The sequence below is a fragment of the Manihot esculenta genome, chromosome 16 (assembly GCF_001659605.2).
Source record: "Manihot esculenta cultivar AM560-2 chromosome 16, M.esculenta_v8, whole genome shotgun sequence".
Lineage (NCBI taxonomy): Eukaryota > Viridiplantae > Streptophyta > Magnoliopsida > Malpighiales > Euphorbiaceae > Manihot > Manihot esculenta.
In genome coordinates, this window is record NC_035176.2 from 1,330,683 (window position 1) to 1,350,957 (window position 20,275).

Genomic DNA, 20,275 nt, shown 5'->3' on the forward strand with positions numbered 1-20,275 from the left:
ATAATTTCTTTTTTTATAAAAATTCAGTGTGTCACGGAAAAAACGAATTAAATTTATCTCAATTCTATTTATTCATGAGTTTTTATATATTATTGTTATTAAAAAGTGGATTATCTATATTTCATAGTTTGTTTATAAATTATATAAAATTATGTTAATTATTATTAAATTTACTATTAATAAAAATTGTTATATAAATTCAAAGGGAGATTTATAATTTATTTCCTGAGTATTACCATTATTAACAAGTCAGTTCATGTATTTTTAGAAACTTATTAAAATATTCTTATATTTTTTTTCCGTCAACAAAATAATCATTCCGTCATTTTTTCCGTTAAAATTATATAAACGTCTTTTTTCCATTAAAATTAGATAAAGGATTAGAAAATTTTTAAAATCTAATTTTACCCTCAAATAAAATTCTTTATTTAGTCCTTAGATATTATTATTATTAACGAGTTAGTCCTTACATTTTCAAAAATCTATTAAAACATTTTTATCTTTTTTCATATCTATTAAAACGTTCTTATCATTTTTTTTCGTCAATAAAATAGTTCTTATCTTTTCTCATATCTATTAAAATATCCTTATCGTTTCTTTCCATCAACGAAATAGTCCTTCCTCATTATTTCTTTCCGTTAATGAAATTGCCCCTCATTATATTTTTAGAAATCTATTAAAACGTTCTTATCGTTTCTGTTTATCAATAAAATAGTCACTATCTGTTCTCATATCTATTAAAATGTCCTTATCGTTATTTTTTGTTAACGAAATAGTCCCTATCTTTTCTTTTCTTTCTCCTCTTCCTTCGAAAAAGAAGAAGAAGAAGAAGAAGAAGAAGAAGAATTAGAAGGAGAAAAAGGAGAAAGAGAAAAAGAAGAAGAAAAAGAAGAAAAAGAAGAAGAAGAAGAAGAAGGAGAAGAAGGAGAAGAAGAAGAAGAGAAAGAAGAAAAAGAAGAAAAAAAAGAAGAAAAAGAAGGAGAAGAAGGAGAAGAAGAAGAAGAGAAAGAAGAAAAAGAAGAAAAAGAAGCAAAAGAAGAAGAAGAAGAAGAAGAAGAAGGAGGAGGAGGAGGAGGAGGAGGAGAAGAAGAAGAAGAAGAAGAAGAAGGAGAAGCAGAAGCAGAAGGAGAAGCAAAAGCAGAAGAAGTAGAAGAAGGAGGAAGAATTGATGAAGAAAAAAAGGAAGGAGGAGGAGGAGGAGGAAGAGAAGGAGGAGGAAAATAATGGAAGTAATTTAGTTTTTTACTATATTTTTAACGGTAAAAATAGATGGAAGGACTATTTTGTTGATAGGGAGAAAAAATAAGGATGTTTTAATAGATTTTTAAAAATATAGAGACTGATTTATTAATAATGGTAATATTCGGACTAAATTATAAATCTTTCAAATTTAAAATATAAACACGTGTTTTCATCCATGTGGAGCCTCTTTCCTCCCAAAATCCGTTTGACTCAACTCTTTGATTTCATCTGTCATGAGAAACATAAGGTTCGCGTGCTTTTTTGACCTTCAATCACTAATTCAATTGGTGCGTCTCTTTCAAAAAACAAAAAAACTGATGCATCTCCAATTTTCAAAAAAAAAAAAAAAAATAAATGTAAAAAGTAAATTAATGTATTTTAATATTTAAAATTAAATAATTAATTTTAGACTAAATATATAGTTTAGCTCTTTAACTTTATCATTTAATACAAAATATAATATCTTTCAAATTTACTTAAATCTATTTACCGTTAGGTTAAATTATTTTAAAAATTAAATTACAATTAATTTTTTATATAAACATAAGAGCTTAATTAATATGTTTATCATTAATTTTAACATATCCAAAGGACTTCATAAATATTTTACCAACTGTATCACCAGCCTCCTCCTGCAACTCGTAATAAATACGCTGATCCATAATCAAAAGTAGACCAGAAAATTTTCATGGTAGAAATGGGTTCTTTCATATTATATCTCGTCTTCATGTTTCTCTTCCCTCTTAGCTTCGAGATCATAGCAGCAGATCCTACTTATGTTTCTCGTTCCTGTCCTAACACGACAACTTTCACTTCAAACACCACATACCGTTCCAATCTCAATCTCCTACTCACAACTCTCTCCAACTCCACTACCAAAAATGGATTCTACAACACCACCGCCGGCGAGAACCCAGACACAGTTTATGGCCTTTTTCTTTGCCGAGGGGACTTGAGTTCTCAACTCTGCCAAGAATGCGTCACCTTTGCTACCCAAGACATCGTTCAGCGATGTCCTGAAAAAAAAGCAGCCATGATTTGGTACGATGAATGCTTTCTACGTTACTCCGATCGGTCCATCTTCTCCTTAGTCGAGCGAAATCCGATGTTAGCAATATATAACACGCAGAATACAACCCAACAAGATCTTTTCAATAAGCTAGTAGCGGAAACCGTGAATAATGCCATTGCTAAAGCAGCGAATGCTCGATCAGGTGCTAAAAAGTTTGGGACAGAAGTTGCTAATTTCACGAGCTTTCATACACTTTACAGCCTCGTACAATGCACACCAGACCTGTCTGAAGCTGACTGCAATAGATGTTTAAGGCAAGTCATTGGATATCTACCTGATTGTTGCAGTGGAAAGAAGGGAGCACAGGTTCTAACTCCTAGCTGTAGCATTAGATATGATTTATACCCGTTTTATAACTTGATGGAGACGGAGATAGCAGCTTCGCCTCCTTCACCTCCGTTTCTTTCTCCGCCACCACCTTCTCTAACAGGACCTAAAGGTAAAGTTATAGCAATCTCGCAATTTTCTGTTGTTATTAAATTGCAGTGCTTTTAGTTTTGGACCTACAAGAGCCTGCACCACAATTGAAAAATATTCAAAAGTGATCACTGTGAGAGATTTTCTTAGCGTCAAAGATAGCTCCTTTTCAACTTAAGATTGAATTTAAGTTAGTGGGATAGAATTTGAGCATTAAAAAAAAATGTAAAGTTTACATCTTGGTGATGCAGATAGGAGCAATAACCCATCGGCAATAATCATCGCTATTGTTGCTCCAATTGCTGTTTCAGTTTTACTTTTCATACTAGGTTGCTGTTTCCTAAGCCGAAGGGCAAGAAAGAAGAAGAAATCTAGAATAGAAGAAGGAAATGGTAGGTATATTTTTTTATTACTTTGGAAGAATCACCAAATCTTTTAACAGTCTTTTAAGAACTAATTCATTTGCTGTTTGGGTTGTGTAGATGGAAATGAAATTATGACTGAAGAATCCTTGAAATATGACTTGGCTAACATAGAAGCTGCCACTAATTTGTTCAGTGAGGATAACAAGTTAGGTGCAGGTGGATTTGGTGAGGTTTACAAGGTGAGAAAATATTTCATTTTTAAAACAATTCTTCCCTAAATCGGATTGACATGAACTATATGAAATTTAAATAGCCGTGGGCTCTCATTATAATATCTAACTTTTTTAGGGTGACATTTCTGCATTCAAAACATTTTGCTACATGTCACAAATACTCAAGTCTCAACTTTTAATAACACTTCAGGGTACACTTCCGAATGGACAAGAAGTAGCTGTGAAGCGGTTATCAAGAAACTCTAGACAAGGAATGGAAGAATTTAAGAATGAGGTTGTATTGGTAGCCAAGCTTCAACATAGAAACCTAGTCAGGCTATTGGGATTTTGCTTGGATGAAGAAGAAAAGATACTCATCTATGAATTTGTTCCCAACAAGAGCCTCGACTACTTCCTATATGGTCTGAACCAATTCAATGTCTCTATTTGAGTGATACATTTAAGTATTATATTTAACTTGAATGTATATTTTGGACTTGCAGGCAGAGAAAAACAAGCACAACTAGATTGGTCACAACGCTTCAAAATCATAGAAGGGATTGCTCGAGGGATTCTTTATCTTCATGAAGAATCTAGATTTAAAGTCGTTCATCGAGATTTAAAAGCTAGTAATATTTTATTAGATAAAAATATGAATCCAAAAATATCAGATTTTGGGCAGGCGAGGATTTTTGGAGTTGATCAAACTGATCAAGCAAAGACAAACAGAATCGTTGGGACATAGTAAGTCATGAAATGTTCTTAACCTTCTCCATATAAGTACACTCAACTCTAAATGCTTTGTATTTTTAACTGCAGTGGATATATGTCTCCAGAATATGCAATGCTCGGACAATTCTCGACGAAGTCCGATGTATATAGTTTCGGTGTCTTAATTCTTGAGATGATAACCGGAAAGAAGAATAGTTCATTTCCAGGAGACCTCTTGACCTATGTGAGTTCAAAAACATATCTTGATCTTGTGGCTGGTGTTTTGTTAAAGAAATGTGACTCACTGTAAAATGATTGCAGATTTGGAAACAATGGAGAGATGGGATGGCAGAGGAAGTGTTGGATCCAACGGTGAGAGATTATTATTCAAGAAATGAAGTAACTAGATGTATCCATATTGGCTTACTATGTGTCCAAAAAGATCCAGCTGAGAGACCGACAATGGCGAAAATTGTTCTTATGCTTAGCAGTCACTCTGTTACTCAACCATTGCCTCAACAGCCAGGAGTCCTCGCTGATGGCAGAAGCAAGCAGCCAACATTGAGAAGAAAATTGCAATTAGATCAACCTACGAGTGTTTTGACACCCTTGTCTGACGACGAAGCATCAATTATAGAAGTGTATCATGATAGGCAGCATGAACTAGAAAAAGAAATGGAAAAATACAAAAATGTATTTCGTGGTTGGTTGTTTTTTCACTTTAGAGTATGTGATTCACTTCAAAATATGTGGTCAAATTTTATATGAAAATAATATTTTATAATTTTATAAATTATTTAGTAATTTAAGCTATCTAGATATATATATATTTACTTTTCTAGCTTGGATTGCCATAATCACCATAGCTCAGCTCACTTATCTCTATCATTTTTGCCCAAACACAACTACTTTCACTGCAAACAGCACTTAATAACTCAAAAATTATGAAAAGAATTTATTTTTTTTTCTTCTTTAAATTATGAAAGGTGAAAATAATTCATATTTTTATGGGTAAGAAATTTGGGTGGTCGAAAATATTCAATAGTTTATCTTTTTATTGGAGTGAGATAAGATCCTCAATTGTGAAGGGTTGAGTAAGATTTGGGGATTTGAGAAGTCATCTCCTGAGCCCACTTATGACGTAGCCCTCCTCTCCAATTAACATCTCATTAATTAAATGCAGTGAAGGTGGATATCCTTCCTTATCTATTAATGCTAAATGGACCCCGCACATTGACCACGTCAACCCCTAAATCACATTAATGAAAGAGATAATTATAAAAAATTATTACATATTTTTTATTAGCTTTTTAATTATATCAATTTTAAATACACTAAATTTTATTAAATATTAAAAAATATTTTAAAAATAAAATAAAATAAAATTTAATTATAATATTTAATTTATATATTATTATAGTATAAAAAAATAATAATTTTAAGACAGATAAAAAATTAGATAAAAATTATAAGATAAAAAGAATATTTTGTAATTTATATATAAAAAATTATTATTTAATACATTAAATATATTTTTAATATTTTAAAAAGTATATTAATTAGTATTTTTGTTTGTTTTAATTATTAAATATTATAAAAAAATTTAAAATATTTCTGAGATAAAATAATTAATTAATAAATTTTTTAAAAATATAAAAGATCAACTAATAAATTTTTTAAAACTATAGAAAATAAATAGTAAAATACTTAACCGTAAAATTAACAAAAAAATTAATTCATGAACTTTTTAAAATAATAAAAATATTTTAATATATTTTTTAAAATAAAAAAATAAACGAGACTAAATAATAATTTTGCCTTTATGTATTTATATATATAATTCTATACTTTAATCCATAATAAAAGGCTAATATACTTTTATGGCGTTAGCAAAATGAAAATTTTGCTCTAATACTGTTGAATATTATTAATAAATTATAATTTACTCTTTAATATTTAATAAAAACTACATTTTACTCTATATTTTTAAATTTAATTTTAAATTTTTTTTTAATTAATAAAATAATCTCTTAATTAAAACTTTAAATTAAAAAATTAGTCTCTAAATATTATAATTACTACTAAATCCTTATATTTATAAATTAATCTTTTTATTTATTAAATTTTAATATTTTATATGTGAAAAAAATAAAAATTAAATAAAAGAATATCTATCAATTTATTTTGTGCTGATTAAATAAAAAAATAAGTCATTCAGAGGAAAAAGTTAGACAATAAAGAATTTTTATGTGGTAAGAATCTTGATTTTATTTTATTTTATTAATTTATTGTGAAAATATAAGATATTAAATTTAATAAACATGAGAGATTAGTTTGTAAAAAATATAAGTGTTTATTATTTTTTGAAAGAATATAAATTTTTAATTTAAATTTTATATTTATCGTATGTAATATTAAATAAATATTTATTACAAATAATCTTTTCGTTATATAAAATATCACATATAAATATTATATATTAAAGTATTTTATGGTTTATATTCACTATTATAAATTATGTATATATTTTTAACATAGTGAGTCTCAAAATTATTGTTCGTTTTCTTTTGTAAATTATAGTAACATATAAATTGATTGTTATAATTCTATTTAATTTTGTCTTAAATTTAAAAAATCTCTCAAAATATTTCTTAATATTTAATAAAATTTAATGTATTTAAGATGGGTATAATCGGAAAGCTCATAAAAAAAATTATATTTCTTAATATATGTGAAAAAATAAAGTAGATAAAAATTTTGAAAAAAAATATTAAATAAAATGAAATATTATATATTTTAGTATGTGAAATAATAACTTTATAATTTTTATAAAAAATTAGATATATTAACCACGCCTTTTACAAGATATTTGATATATTTAATATTTTTATTTTATTTATTTATATAATAAATAAATTTGTAATATATATTAATTTATTAGCTGATATAATAAAAAATTATATTTTATATCAATTATTAAATAAAATAAAGTATTATATATTTTATATTTTAATTTTTTTATATTTTAAATTTTTATTAAATTATAATATATGTATAAAAATGAGAATGAAAAATAAATAATAGATTAACAAAAAAAGATATTGTTGAAATAAAAATATGTATTTTAAAGACTATTTTAATAGTTAAATGAAACTTTAAGAAGTATACTGTAATTTTTTTTTCAGATTTAATTTATTACTCTTAATTATAATTAAAAGAAATAAAAAAAAATTAATATTTATTAACGGTATTAGGGAGGAAAGCTCCAATTTGCTAAAATATTGTTAAAACTTGCAAGATAGATTTATACCTCTAAATCTACCTATTTGAAGTCTTATCAATTAGGCTGAGATCTTCTTGTGAAGACTTTGACTAAGATTTGGTTGCTTTGAGGAGTCGTATCCCATGCAAAAGCCATTTATTTCCAAGTATCACTCTCCTTTTCCGCGTAGCATCTTATAAATTTCAACACCAAACTTAACTAATTAAACTCCAATTTCCAGGAAAAAGAACAACAGAAAGTAGTGATGAATTGATCCTTTCCCTAGTAGAACAAACGAATTTGATTCCCCCAAATGAATCCTTTTAAATTATCCATAAGCTTGTCCTTGTTGCTTAGCCTTGCCGTTACTGCAAAAGCACAGCCCAAGTATATTCACCATTTTTGCTCAAACACAACCATTTTCTCTACAAACAGCACCTACCAAGCCAATTTATATGTCCTCTTCTCTTTTCTTTCCACCAACGCATCCCGCCCACTTGGGTTTCACTACACATCCGCCGGCCAGAATCCTGACGATGTTTATGGCTCATTTCTCTGTCGCGGCGATTATAGCCCTGATGTTTGCCAAGATTGTGTCTCTTTCGCTACCCAGGTGGACCTAGCCCGACGTTGCCCTGTTGAGGAAGAGGCCATGATATGGTACGATCAGTGCTTTGTGCGTTACTCAAACAGCTCATTCTTCTCCACTATGGAGCAAGAACCTATGATATATAATCGGAATGTGAATAACGTCACTGACGTAGGTCTTCTTCGATATCTATTGAATACCACCATGAGCGTTGCAGCTGCTGAGGCCGCTAGTATTCCATCAGAAGCCAAGAAGTTTGCTGTTAAAGAAGTAGATTTTGAGGAGTCTCAGAAGCTGTACTACCTTGTGCAATGCACACCGGATCTATCTGGGTCTGATTGTAACTCGTGTCTTCAGATAGCTATCTCACTATTGTTGGAGTATTGTGATCGAAGCAAAGGAGGAAGAATGTGGTGTCCGAGTTGCGGTGTTCGTTATGAAATGTACATATTTTTTAATACTACTGTACTAGGAGCGCCACCATTTTCGCCGGTGGATGTTCTTCCTCCAGCTACTCGGCGAACTACTGAGATAGGAACCAGCCCACCAGGTAAACTTGGTTTGCACTGTTTAAGCCTTTATCGTTGGTAAAAGCTCATCTCCAAGCTGCCGCCTGCCCCCCAATGGGCAGACCATGGTTGTGTTGGATGTTTTCATTTATTTCCTTTCATTGAAGGGCATTTATGTATGAAAAAAGTTCAATCATCTCCCTTTTTTCCCTCTTTTTTTGGAGGAAGAAATGATTTACACAGGAAAAAGAGGCATCTCAACTGTTACAATCGTAGCCATTGTTGCTGCAATTTTTGTCTCTGTTGTGCTTTCTGTCTTGAGATTCTGTTTGGCAAGAAAGAAATGCAACGGTATAGAGGACGATAAAGAGGAAGGTAATGGTATAAATTTCTCTAATTTATTTTTGTAATTATGGAATCTCAATGGTCTTTTATGATCTTTGAGTTACTGTTCTATAAATTCCCCTATGCAATTGTGGTATGTGAATTACTTGCCAGAGCTCAAAGAGATCTCTCTGCTTTCTGTTTAGGTGGAGAAGAGATTTCTTCCTTGCAATTTGATCTGAGTACATTAACAGTTGCTACAAAGGACTTCTCTGATGATAACAAGTTAGGAGAAGGCGGATTTGGTCAGGTTTACAAGGTGGGCAATTACTAATCACTTAAAAGATGGTAAATTTCAGAAATTTTGCACAAGGGTCTAACAATTAATGTAAGTAAATTTCCAGGGCACGCTTCCTGATGGGCAAGAAATAGCAGTGAAGAGACTATCAAGAAGCTCAGTGCAAGGTGCAGGAGAATTTAAAAATGAGGTTCTAATATTAGCCAAGCTTCAACATAGAAATCTTGTGAAGCTGATGGGATATTGTCTGGAAGCACATGAAAAAATTCTTGTCTATGAATTTGTTCCCAACAAAAGCCTTGACTACTTTCTTTTCGGTCGGATCTTCTTTACTTTATTTGTATTTGCATTGAATCTAACATGCAGATCATGCTTAAATGTTTGATTTCATGGATGTATAGATCCTGAAAAGCGAGGACAATTGGATTGGAGAAGACGTTACAAAATAATAGAAGGAATTGCTACGGGGTGTCTTTATCTTCATGAGGATTCTCGACCTAGAGTTATACATCGTGACCTGAAAGCTAGCAATATTTTGTTAGATAAAGATATGAATCCAAAAATATCAGATTTTGGTATGGCTAGAATTTTTGGAGTTGATCAAAGTCATGCAGATACAAGTAGAATTGCTGGGACACTGTAAGTTCTGCTTCATTGATCTCATTTTCCTCCGGACGAGAAAATTCAAGTTCTGTTCATTATGATATTTGCCAACTTTTTCTGCTTATGTTAATGATTCAGTGGATATATGCCTCCCGAATATGCAATGCACGGACTGTTTTCCGTCAAGTCTGACGCATACAGCTTTGGCGTCTTAGTTCTTGAAATTATAAGTGGAAAGAAGATTAATTCTTTCATTCAAACAGATAGCGGTACTGATGGCCTTGTGGGCTACGTAAGTATGAAGTTTTGTTCTTTTTGTTGTAGCCTATATTAATTTATCAGAACCTAGATAATTGATGCTTCACATAATTGCTTGAACTGTTTCCAGGCCTGGAAACACTGGAGAAATGGGACACCTATGGAAGTGTTGGATCCAAATTTGGTTGATTCATATTCAAGAAATGAAGTGTTGACATGCATCCAAATAGGGTTGTTATGTGTTCAGAAAGATCCAGCTGAGAGACCCACCATGAAAACAGTAGTTCTCATGCTCAAGAGCTATTCTGCTACTCTTCCAGTGCCTCAAGAACCTGCATTTTTTATCCACGGCGCATCAAGGTGGCGCTTCACCCTGAATGGGTTGGAGTCCGATCAGTCTGCTAGCAAGACAGTGTCGTGTTCTGTTGATGAAGCATCAATTACTGAAGTACATCCTCGATAAAAATGAGGTTTTTCTGAAGATGAAGACAACACTACTGGAATATGGAATGAATATTATTAGAGGCCGGACAAAACTCTGCACACCACCTTTCAGAAACTATGCTCTGTCTCGGTCTGTACTTTGGATTTCTTGAATAATGGATTACTTTATAATTATCTCCAGCATTTGGAAAGAAAAAAACGACAGGTTATACTTTCCGATATTAATATTTAAATTTGATTTTTCTATTCAACATACACAGCTGTGTAAATAGTTCCAGCCCAAAACATCTTTGATAGCTCTTTCTCTTTCAAACCTACATCTGGCTATCTCGACATCTATTTTATTCTCTCTCATAAACTCCATTTTATTGAGGTGAATAAGGAATTAGAAATTGATGTTGAATACCAGGGTCTTCATAGAATTTCTCAAATTCATTTGAGATATACTTTTTACCATCTTCAAACCTCAAAATTTTAAGGACACAGTCACTCTGTTTTTCAACTAAATCTTTGAATTTCTTAAACATATTGAAAACTTGACTCGTACTATTCAGAAAATACACCCAGGTTATTCTAGTTAAATCATTTATAAACAAGATAAAATAATTGTTTTGGCTCAAGAATGACACACTCATAGACCCACACACATTAATATGTACAATTTCTAATTTTTCAGTAGCCCTCCGAACTTGATTCTTAGAAAATAAGTATTTATACAATTTACCAAATTGACAATTAGAACACACCCCATTACAAATAGAAAAAGCAGACGTGTCTAAAATCATATCATCAGATTGCATAAACTTTAAAGAATTCAAGTTATAATGCCCATATTTTTTATGCCACAACCAAGACTCATCTACAATAACTTTACGTGCAAATTCAACACCATTAGAAGACATTAGAGGAAAGCTATTACCAATCATTTTATCCTCCACGACTTCAAAATTATTTTAGTCATAAATATGGCATGAAGAGTCTTTGAAAGATAAGGAATATCCTTTTTGTAATACCCGGCTAGAGTCCGGCATCGAAATTCCTGCCGTCCGGTGGAACCCAGGATGTCGGAACCCTCTAGAAGGGTAAGATTTATGTTTTTAGAAAGTATTTCAGTATGTTTTAATATTTTTAAGTATAAAGGAAATGAGTTTTTGAAAGAAAAGCATCAAGGAGGAAATGCCAGGTTCGGCCGCCGAACATGCATGAGTTTGGAATCACGTTAGGCCGCCGAAGGTGGTCTGGCCAGCCACCTATAAAAGGCTCTAGGTCGGTGAATGGATAAGTTTTCTTCCATTTTCACAGACAGACGTGAGACCATGCTCTTTCTTGGGTGATTTGCATGTTTTCTTCAAATCTTTTAAAGTTTTGATGAGTTTTACGTTGTTTTGAAATTTTTGAGCAAATCAACCAAAAGTTTTGAAGTTGGAGACTTTGAGGGAGAGTTTCAGGAAATACTTTTTAATTTTAGATAATAAAACTAAATAGTTTTAATTTTAGATAATAAATCTTTTAAACTTAAATTTAAATAAAACTAAATACTTTTTAATTTTTTACCATTATAATTAAATTGAATCTGAAAAAATTAGTAACAAATTATAATATATTAATAAATATATAGTCCTTTAATTTAAATTTTATATTGAAAATACATTTATTTTATATTTATTATATGTAATATTAAATAAACATTTATTAAAAATAATTTTTTTCTACATAAAATATCACATATAAATATTATATTTCATTGAAGGTTTATACTCACCATTATAAATTATGTACATATTTTTAATATATGAAAAATTGTTCGCTTTTTGTTTAGACTATAATAACATATAAATTGATCGTCATAATCCTATTTAATTTTATTTTAATTTTAAAAAACCTCTTAAAATATCTTTGAATGTTTAATAAAATTTAATGTATTTAATATGGTATAATTGAAAAGTTAATAAAAAAAAATATTTTTTAATATATGTAAAAAAATAAAGTGGATAAAAATTATAATTCGAAAGAAATATAAAATAAAATAAAATATAACACATTTTAGTATGTAAAATAGTCCTCTTTATAATTTTTTATAAAAAATTAGATATGTTAATTTCTTATAAGTTAATTATTTGAGATATTTAATATTTTTATTTTGTTCATCTATATAACAAATAAACTTGTGGTGTGTATTAATTTATTGGCTGATTTGATAAAAAAATTATATTTCATATCAATAATATTAAATAAAATAAAATATTATATATGTAATACCCGGCTAGACTCCGGTATCGGAATTCCTACCGTCCGGTGGAATCTCAGATGTCGGAAACCTCTAGAGGGATAAAATCATGTTTTCATAAAAGGTTTTCATGTATTTTATGGTTTTAAGTAAAAAGAAAAATGAGTTTTTGCATGAAAATAACTTTGGAGGAAAACTCAGGTTCGGCCGCCGAACCTCAAGTTCGGCCGCCGAACATGCATGCACTTCGGGAGTGCTTTAGGCCCCCGAAGGCATAAGTGAGGGAAGTTCAGGTTCGGCCGCCGAACCTTATGTTCGGCCGCCGAACATGGCATGCATGCGGAGGCACGTTCGGCCCCCGAATGTGGCCTAGCCAGTCACCTATAAAAGGGTCCCCTTGTCCGAACGGGCGAGCTTTTCTCTCCATTTTCGGCCAAGGTGAGCTCTCCGCCGTCCCTCGCCGATTTTGAGTTTCTTCCTTCAAATCTTTCTTGATTTTCATGAGTTTTCACTTTCTTTTGAAGATTTTTGAGCGTAGAGCAAGCTTTGAAGCTTGGAAGACTCAGGAGCTCTCTCCCTCCATTCTCCAAGTTTAGGTCGCCTCCCCTCTCAATCTTCAAGAGGTAAGAGCCGATCTTGAGCTCATTTTATGTTTGAAACAAGTTTTAAGTTGTTTTATGGAGTAGAAATGCATGTTTAGGATAGTTGAGCATGGTTAGGTTTTATGTTGTGTTTATGAACAATGTGGGTTGTTTATGTATGTTTTGATGTATTTTAGTTGGGGTTTAGGATAGTTTGAGACCCCTAGGTGTTGATGTATGTGTGTATGCATGCTTTGGGAGAGTTGTATGCATGTTGGAAGGTTAGGGAGGCATTTGTGCATGTGGAGCCGAGTTTCTGCCCCTTTGGGAGAAACCAGGTTTGGCAGCCGAATAAACTTTCGGCCGCCGAACCTACCTGTGAAGGCAAGCCTTTCGACTGCCGAAGCCTGGCCCCGAAAATGGACTTTCGTCTCTGGAGGGCACTTTCGGCCGCCGAAGGTGCCGCCGAACATGCATGAGTTTCATCTCTGGAGGGAACCTTCGGCCGCCGAAAGTGCCGCCGAAGGTGCCTGACTTTCGGCTCTAGAGGGACTTTCGGCTCTGGAGGGACTTTCGGCCGCCGAACCTGCCGCCGAAAGTGCCCTGTTCAGCCCTCCTTTGCATGATTTCTATGATTGTTATATGGTATTTTAGGGGGCTTTTGGGGAGTATTTTAGAGTCATGTTCATGTATGTTTGGTCCCTCATTTGAGTCCACCTATGTAGGTTCGGACCCGAGGAACCGAGGACCCCAGCAGTGAGACAGCTGCTCCAGTGTCTTGTCAGAGCTAGCCAGAGGTGAGTAGAATAGAACTATGTTTTAAATTAATGAAAGTTTTTAGCATGTTTCATGCATCATGAATGCCATGTATGTATATTAGGATGTATTGCATTAGAATTCACGAATATGTTGCATTGCATTATATGATGATGATGTGGATGGTCATTGGATGATCCATTAGCTCTCGTATGATATGAAATGATGATGATACGGTATGTATGGAAGTCCAGGACGAGGCCCATTCTACGCCCCTGGCAATATGTTAAGAGAAAGACCAGGTTGAGGCCCATTCTACGCCCCTGGCATTATTGGAATGTTATGTTATGTTATGTTAAGAGAAAGACCAGGTCGAGGCCCATTCTACGCCCCTGGCACTATTGGACTATGTTGAGGGCTATTGGTGACAATTCCATCATTGATGTGATTTGTTTGAGATGTGATGCATTCCATTGTAGCATATGTTTTAAATGTTTTACTATTCTGCTCACTAGGCTCTAGTAGCTCACCCCTTTCCCCTAATTCCCCAGGTTTGCAGGTACAGGGTAGACCAGGAGGTCAAGAAGAGTAAAGTCTTGTATTATGTAATAGTTAGAAGTGGACATGATAATGTTGTAATGTAAAAGTATTGAATAGTCATGTAATAAGGATGTATGTTGAGGATTAGAGATTGTGCTTGACCCTATGTGTAGAGTTATCTCTTTTGTATACATGATCAATGTTTTTATGGTGTTTATGATAGACCAAGCTTAATATACGTTGTGATACCCCATTGGAGCATTTGATGAGGGCTCCAGTGTGTGGTTTATGTTTATGTTATGAGTATGTACAGGTTAAGCTTGGTAAAGGAAAGAAAAAGTTCACAGTTTTTATGTATATGTATGATCATGTATGGGATTAAACAGGTTTACAGGTTATATGTCAGGCTTGCTACGGGTCCCGGCGGCCTTAAGCCGATCTGGATCCTAGCACCGGTAGCGGTCCGGTTTCCGGGTCGTTACAGAGTGGTATCAGAGCCCTAGGTTCATATGGTTGGACCTAGAATGTCGGGCTCATAGATGTTATAGAAGGTCAAGCACAATAGGAAAGATCATGTCCACTAGGATAGGATGTAAAGTCCTGTCTTGAATGATGATGTGAAATGTCATGATAATATGCATGTGCATTAATGCTATGATATGTATGCTATGTATGTGATGAGGGTTCATGTGTTTCCACATGAACCATATGATGCTGATGTTCTATGTGTTGTGTGCTGTTTTTCATAAAACAGGATGAGAGGAACTCGTCGATTTGCACGATTGACTGGAGTACCACCTCAGGATGAGGGCACTGATGCCCGTCCTCCAGCATTGCCTAGGGCAATGTCAAGTAGGTCCAGTAGAGAAAGAGCAGTAAGAGACCCTAGAAGGTCTTTGGATCTGGGTAGAAGCAGATCAGTAAGGGGAACAGTTCAGGGAGGTATGTCATAGGATGTGGAGGATGATATGGATGTGGATCAGAGGAGGGATGGCAGTTTGGGAATGAGTATGTCAGAAGAGGGTATGGGAGAGTCACAGGGAGGCACTCAGGCCTCGAGGTTTGCTCAGCCACCCCAATACCCACCCTGTTCACAGAATCCCGGGTATTCGATGGGAGGCACATCGGATTACCCCAGTTTTACCCCTTATCCTCCTCACATGCCATACCCACCTTTCTACCCACCATACTCACAGTACCCCATGTACCCACCTCCACCTTACTATCCAGGTACAGCAAATCCTACCCCAGGGAATGTTGCACCTCCTCCACCACCAGCAGAACCCACAGTTCCAGAAGCCCAAGTACCTAAACTTAGCACATCTGGAGGGAGCAAGGTCAAGATGACCGACTACATGAAGCTGGGTGCTCCCCAGTATGAAACCGGTGATGACCCATTTGAGTACCTTGGGAGGGTCAAAATGATTACAGATGAGATAGGAGCTGATAATAGTAGAGCCATTCAGATGGCTGGGTTTACATTGAAGTGCAAAAAGGCCCGTGAGTGGTTTAAAAATTATGTGAACCCGCGGGTGGATAGCATGTCTTGGGAAGAATTTGCTAATGAGTTCGCAGGATGGGCTTTCCCTGATAGCTCAAAGGAATTGAAGATGATAGAGTTTGAACAGTTGAGGCAGACCGATGAGATGAGTGTGGAAGAGTACACAGACAGATTCTTGGAGCTGTTGCCGTTTGCAGGGCAAAATCTTGATACGGACCAGAAAAAGTCAAGGAGGTATATTATGAAACTTCATTCAAGGTATTTCTCCTTGATTCAGTCAGCAGATAGGGAGAGCTTCCATGCCATAGTGGATATGGCCCGGAAAATGGAGGCTAGTGCCATCATTCAGGGGACAGTTAAACAGTCAGTGGCACAGTCTTCTGGTTCCAAGACCCCAGGCAAAGGAAGGTTAGATCCCTCTTCCTTGGGTGCAGCAGCTTCAGGCAGTAAAAGGTGGGGTAAAGCCAAGTCCAAGAAGAAAAAGTTCTGGAACAAGATCAAGTCAAGTCTGGGATTAGGAAGTGGCTCGAGCTCAGGTGCAGATAATGCAGTATGTATGAAGTGTGGTAAGCCACACAAGGGAGTGTGTCGGGCTGGGACGAATACATGTTTCAGATGTGGTCAGGAGGGACATATGGCTCGGGAATGTCCTAGAGCCGCTTTTATGGCACAGTCCCAGCAGACAGCTTCAGGTAGTGTAGCCCAACCAGTAGCTCCAGCTATAACTCAGGCCAGTGGCAGAGGCAGGGGGAGAGGGGCAACCTCTTCTTCAGCAGGCTTCAGAGGTGAAGGTCCATCAGCTCCAGCACGGATCTTCACCATGACACAGCAGGAGGCAGATGCATCTAACACCGTGGTGGCAGGTAATCTCGTCATTGGTTGTTCAGATGTGTATGCCTTGATGGACCCGGGTGCATCTCATTCTTTTATTGCTCCGAGAGCCGTCGAGAGGTTAGGGTTGATGGTCTCTGGGTTAGAGTGTCCCCTATGGGTCAGTGGACCCAAGTGTGACCCGTTAGTGGCAGAGTCAGTCTGCCAGTGTAGTCCAGTTTTTATTGAGGGAAGATGCCTTTCAGCCAACCTTGTGGTTCTAAATTTGACAGATTTTGACGTCATTCTAGGGATGGATTGGCTATCTACCCATGGTGCTACCTTGGACTGCAGGGACAAGGTAGTCAAGTTCAGAGATCAGGACGGGTCAGAGGTCGTCTTCAGAGGAGACAAGAGGGGTAACCCTAGAGGTCTGATATCAGCTCTTCAGGCTCGTAGGTTGCTTAGGAGGGGATGTCAAGGGTTTTTGGCTCATGTGAGAGAGCTTAATAGTCATGTCAGAGAGCCCGCCTCAGTGCCTGTGGTTAGGGAGTTTTTAGATGTCTTCCCAGACGAGTTGCCAGGTTTGCCACCTTCCAGGGAGATAGAGTTCGAGATAGAGTTGATGCCTGGAACCAGACCGATCTCTATCTCTCCCTACAGGATGGCACCAGCTGAGTTGAAAGAGTTGAAAGAGCAGTTGCAAGAATTGGTAGACAAGGGCTTCATCCGACCGAGTACCTCGCCCTGGGGTGCTCCAGTGCTGTTTGTGAGAAAGAAGGATGGATCCCTCAGACTTTGTATCGACTACAGGCAATTGAACAAGGTCACTATCAAGAATAAGTACCCGTTGCCAAGAATCGACGATCTATTTGATCAGCTAGCAGGAGCAGGTTGTTTCTCCAAAATAGATCTGAGATCGGGGTATCATCAGCTGAGGATAAGAGAAGAGGATGTGCCAAAGACGGCATTCAGGACCAGGTATGGGCACTATGAGTTTCTTGTGATGCCGTTCGGGTTAACAAATGCCCCTGCAGCATTCATGGATCTCATGAACAGGGTTTTCAGTCAGTGCCTGGATCACTTTATTATTGTCTTCATAGATGATATCTTAGTGTATTCCAGAAATACAGAGGAGCATGCCCATCACCTGAGGACAATTTTGCAGACTTTGAGGGAACACGGCTTGTATGCCAAGTTCTCCAAATGTGAGTTCTGGTTGAGGAGCATTTCATTCTTGGGGCATGTTGTGTCAGAACAGGGAATAGAAGTGGACCCCAAGAAGGTAGAAGCTGTAGCTAACTGGCCTAGACCCACTACAGTGACAGAGATCAAAAGTTTCCTGGGTTTGGCGGGTTACTACAGGAGGTTTGTTCAAGATTTCTCTAGAATTGCTGCTCCTATGACCAGGTTGACCAAGAAGAACTAGAGGTTCGTGTGGTCGGATCAATGCGAGGAAAGCTTTGAAGAGCTAAAGCAGAGGTTAACGTCAGCACCGGTGTTAGCTCTGCCGACCAGTTGTAACGATCCAAAAATCAGACCGCTACCGGCGCTAGGATCCAGGTCGGCTTAAGGCCGCCGGAACCCGTAGCAAGCCTGACATAAAACCTGTAAACCTGTTTAATCCCATACATGATCAAGAATATAGATAAAAATTAAAACTTTTCTTGCATACATTCACTCATACACCAAACTCAACCTGTGCATGCACTGAACATAAACATAACTATAAACATTGACCCCTCTTTGGGATCTCATCAAAGCCCCAATGGGTGACATAACATGCATTGAGTTGGTTTACATATACATTATAAAACATCTGGGATCATGTATTAAAAGGGATAACAATACTCTATGGTCAAGCACACCTCTAACATCCAAGAACATTTTTACATTTCATTACATTTCTATACTGTACTTATACATAACATCTCAACATTTTTCATGTCCACACTATCTATTACATAATCAAGACTCCATTACTCTTGCTGACCTCCTGGTCTACCCTGTACCTGCAAACCTGGGGGTTAAGGGAGAGGGGTGAGCTATAAAGCCCAGTGAGCAGAATAATCAAACATTTAAAACATATGGTAACATGGAATGCATCACATCACAATCATATCACATTAAGGATGAAGTTGTCACCAATAGCCCTCTACATGGTCCAACTGTGCCAGGGGTGTAGAATGGACCTCACTGGTCTTTCTCTTACATAACATAGCATAACATAACATTCCAACTGTGCCAGGGGCGTAGAATGGGCCTCACTGGTCTTTCTCTTACATGGTGCCAGGGGCGTAGAATGGGCCTCACTGGTCTTCCGTACCGTATCATCATCATATCGTGACATATGAGGACTAAAGGATCATTCAATACTCATCCGCATCATCAACATATTATGCAATGCAACATATTCGTGAGTTCTAATGCAAGCACCCTATTATCTCTCATGGCATTCATGATGCGTGAATCATGCTAAAACTGGTTTATTTATTTTAAAGCATAAGAGTTATTCCACTCACCTCTGGATAGCTCTAACCAGACACTGAGCAGCTGACTCACTGCTGGGGTCCTCGGTTCCTCGGATCCGAACCTACATAGGTGGACTAAAATGAGGGACCAAACATACATGAACATAACTCTAAACTACTCCCCAAAAAACCCCCTAAAACATCATGAAACAATCATAGAAAAACATGCAAAGGAAGGCTGGACAGGGCACTTTCGGTGGCAGGTTCGGCGGCCGAAAGTCTCTCCAGAGCCGAAAGTCAGGCAGGTTCGGCGGCACCTTCGGTGGCCGAAACTCCCAGACAGAGACGAAACTCATGCATGTTCGGCGGCACTTTCGGCGGCCGAAACTGCCCTCCAGAGACGAAAGTCCTCTTTCGGGGGCAGGCTTCGGCAGCCGAAGGCTGCTTCCACAAGCGGGTTCGGCGGCCGAAAGTTCCTTCGGCGGCCGAACCTGAGTTTCTCCAAAGTGGCAGAAACTCAGCTCCAACATGCACAAATGCCTCCCAAACCTTTCAAACATGCATAAACTTATTCTACAACACTCCCAATCATACAAAAACAAGCATACAAGCTCCTAGGGGCTTCAAACCATCAAAAACCCCAACTACAACACATCAAACAACTCACATTGTTCATAAACATACATAAAACCCATAAACCTAACAATAACCTAAACATGCATTTCTACTTCATAAACTTGTATAAAACTTGTTTAAAACACAACATAAGCTAGAGATCGACTCTTACCTCTTGAAGATCGAGAGTAGAGGCGATCTAACTTGGAATTGGGAGAGATTTTAGCTCCTTGGGTCTCCAAGCTCAAAACTTGTCCTTTTGCTTAAAAATCTTCAAAACAAGGTGAAAACTAGTGAAAATCGTGAAAGATTTGAAGAAAGAAACTCAAGATCGGTGAGGGACGGCGGAGAGCTCACCTTGGCCGAAAATGGAGAAAAAGCTCGCCCGTTTTCGGCTAAGGGACCCCTTTATAGGTGGCTGGCCAGGCCACATTCGGGAGCCGAACGTGCCTCCGCATGCATGCCATG

The 20,275-nt window shown here is 36.1% G+C and overlaps 1 protein-coding gene across 1 annotated transcript; it reads left to right on the top strand.

Moving 5' to 3' along the window:
* Positions 1 to 1,908: 1,908 nt before the first annotated feature.
* Positions 1,909 to 10,480, top strand: LOC110603951. The gene is made up of 14 exons (XM_043952051.1): positions 1,909 to 2,753; positions 2,983 to 3,123; positions 3,214 to 3,335; positions 3,520 to 3,730; positions 3,812 to 4,052; positions 4,128 to 4,263; positions 4,341 to 4,784; positions 7,592 to 8,420; positions 8,608 to 8,754; positions 8,910 to 9,022; positions 9,108 to 9,318; positions 9,403 to 9,640; positions 9,743 to 9,896; positions 9,993 to 10,480. Exons 1-14 carry the CDS (start codon positions 1,931 to 1,933, stop codon positions 10,323 to 10,325), a joined length of 4,143 nt encoding a protein of 1,380 aa, XP_043807986.1. The 5' UTR covers positions 1,909 to 1,930; the 3' UTR covers positions 10,326 to 10,480.
* The last annotated feature ends 9,795 nt before the right edge of the window (positions 10,481 to 20,275 follow it).

Coding starts and splice junctions, on each gene's coding strand:
- LOC110603951 (XM_043952051.1), top strand. CDS start 1,931: ATGGTAGAAATGGGTTCTTTCATATTATATCTCGTCTTCATGTTTCTC. Junction 8,421..8,607: donor GATAGGAACCAGCCCACCAG/GTAAACTTGGTT, acceptor TTTTGGAGGAAG/AAATGATTTACACAGGAAAA. Junction 9,319..9,402: donor CCTTGACTACTTTCTTTTCG/GTCGGATCTTCT, acceptor ATGGATGTATAG/ATCCTGAAAAGCGAGGACAA.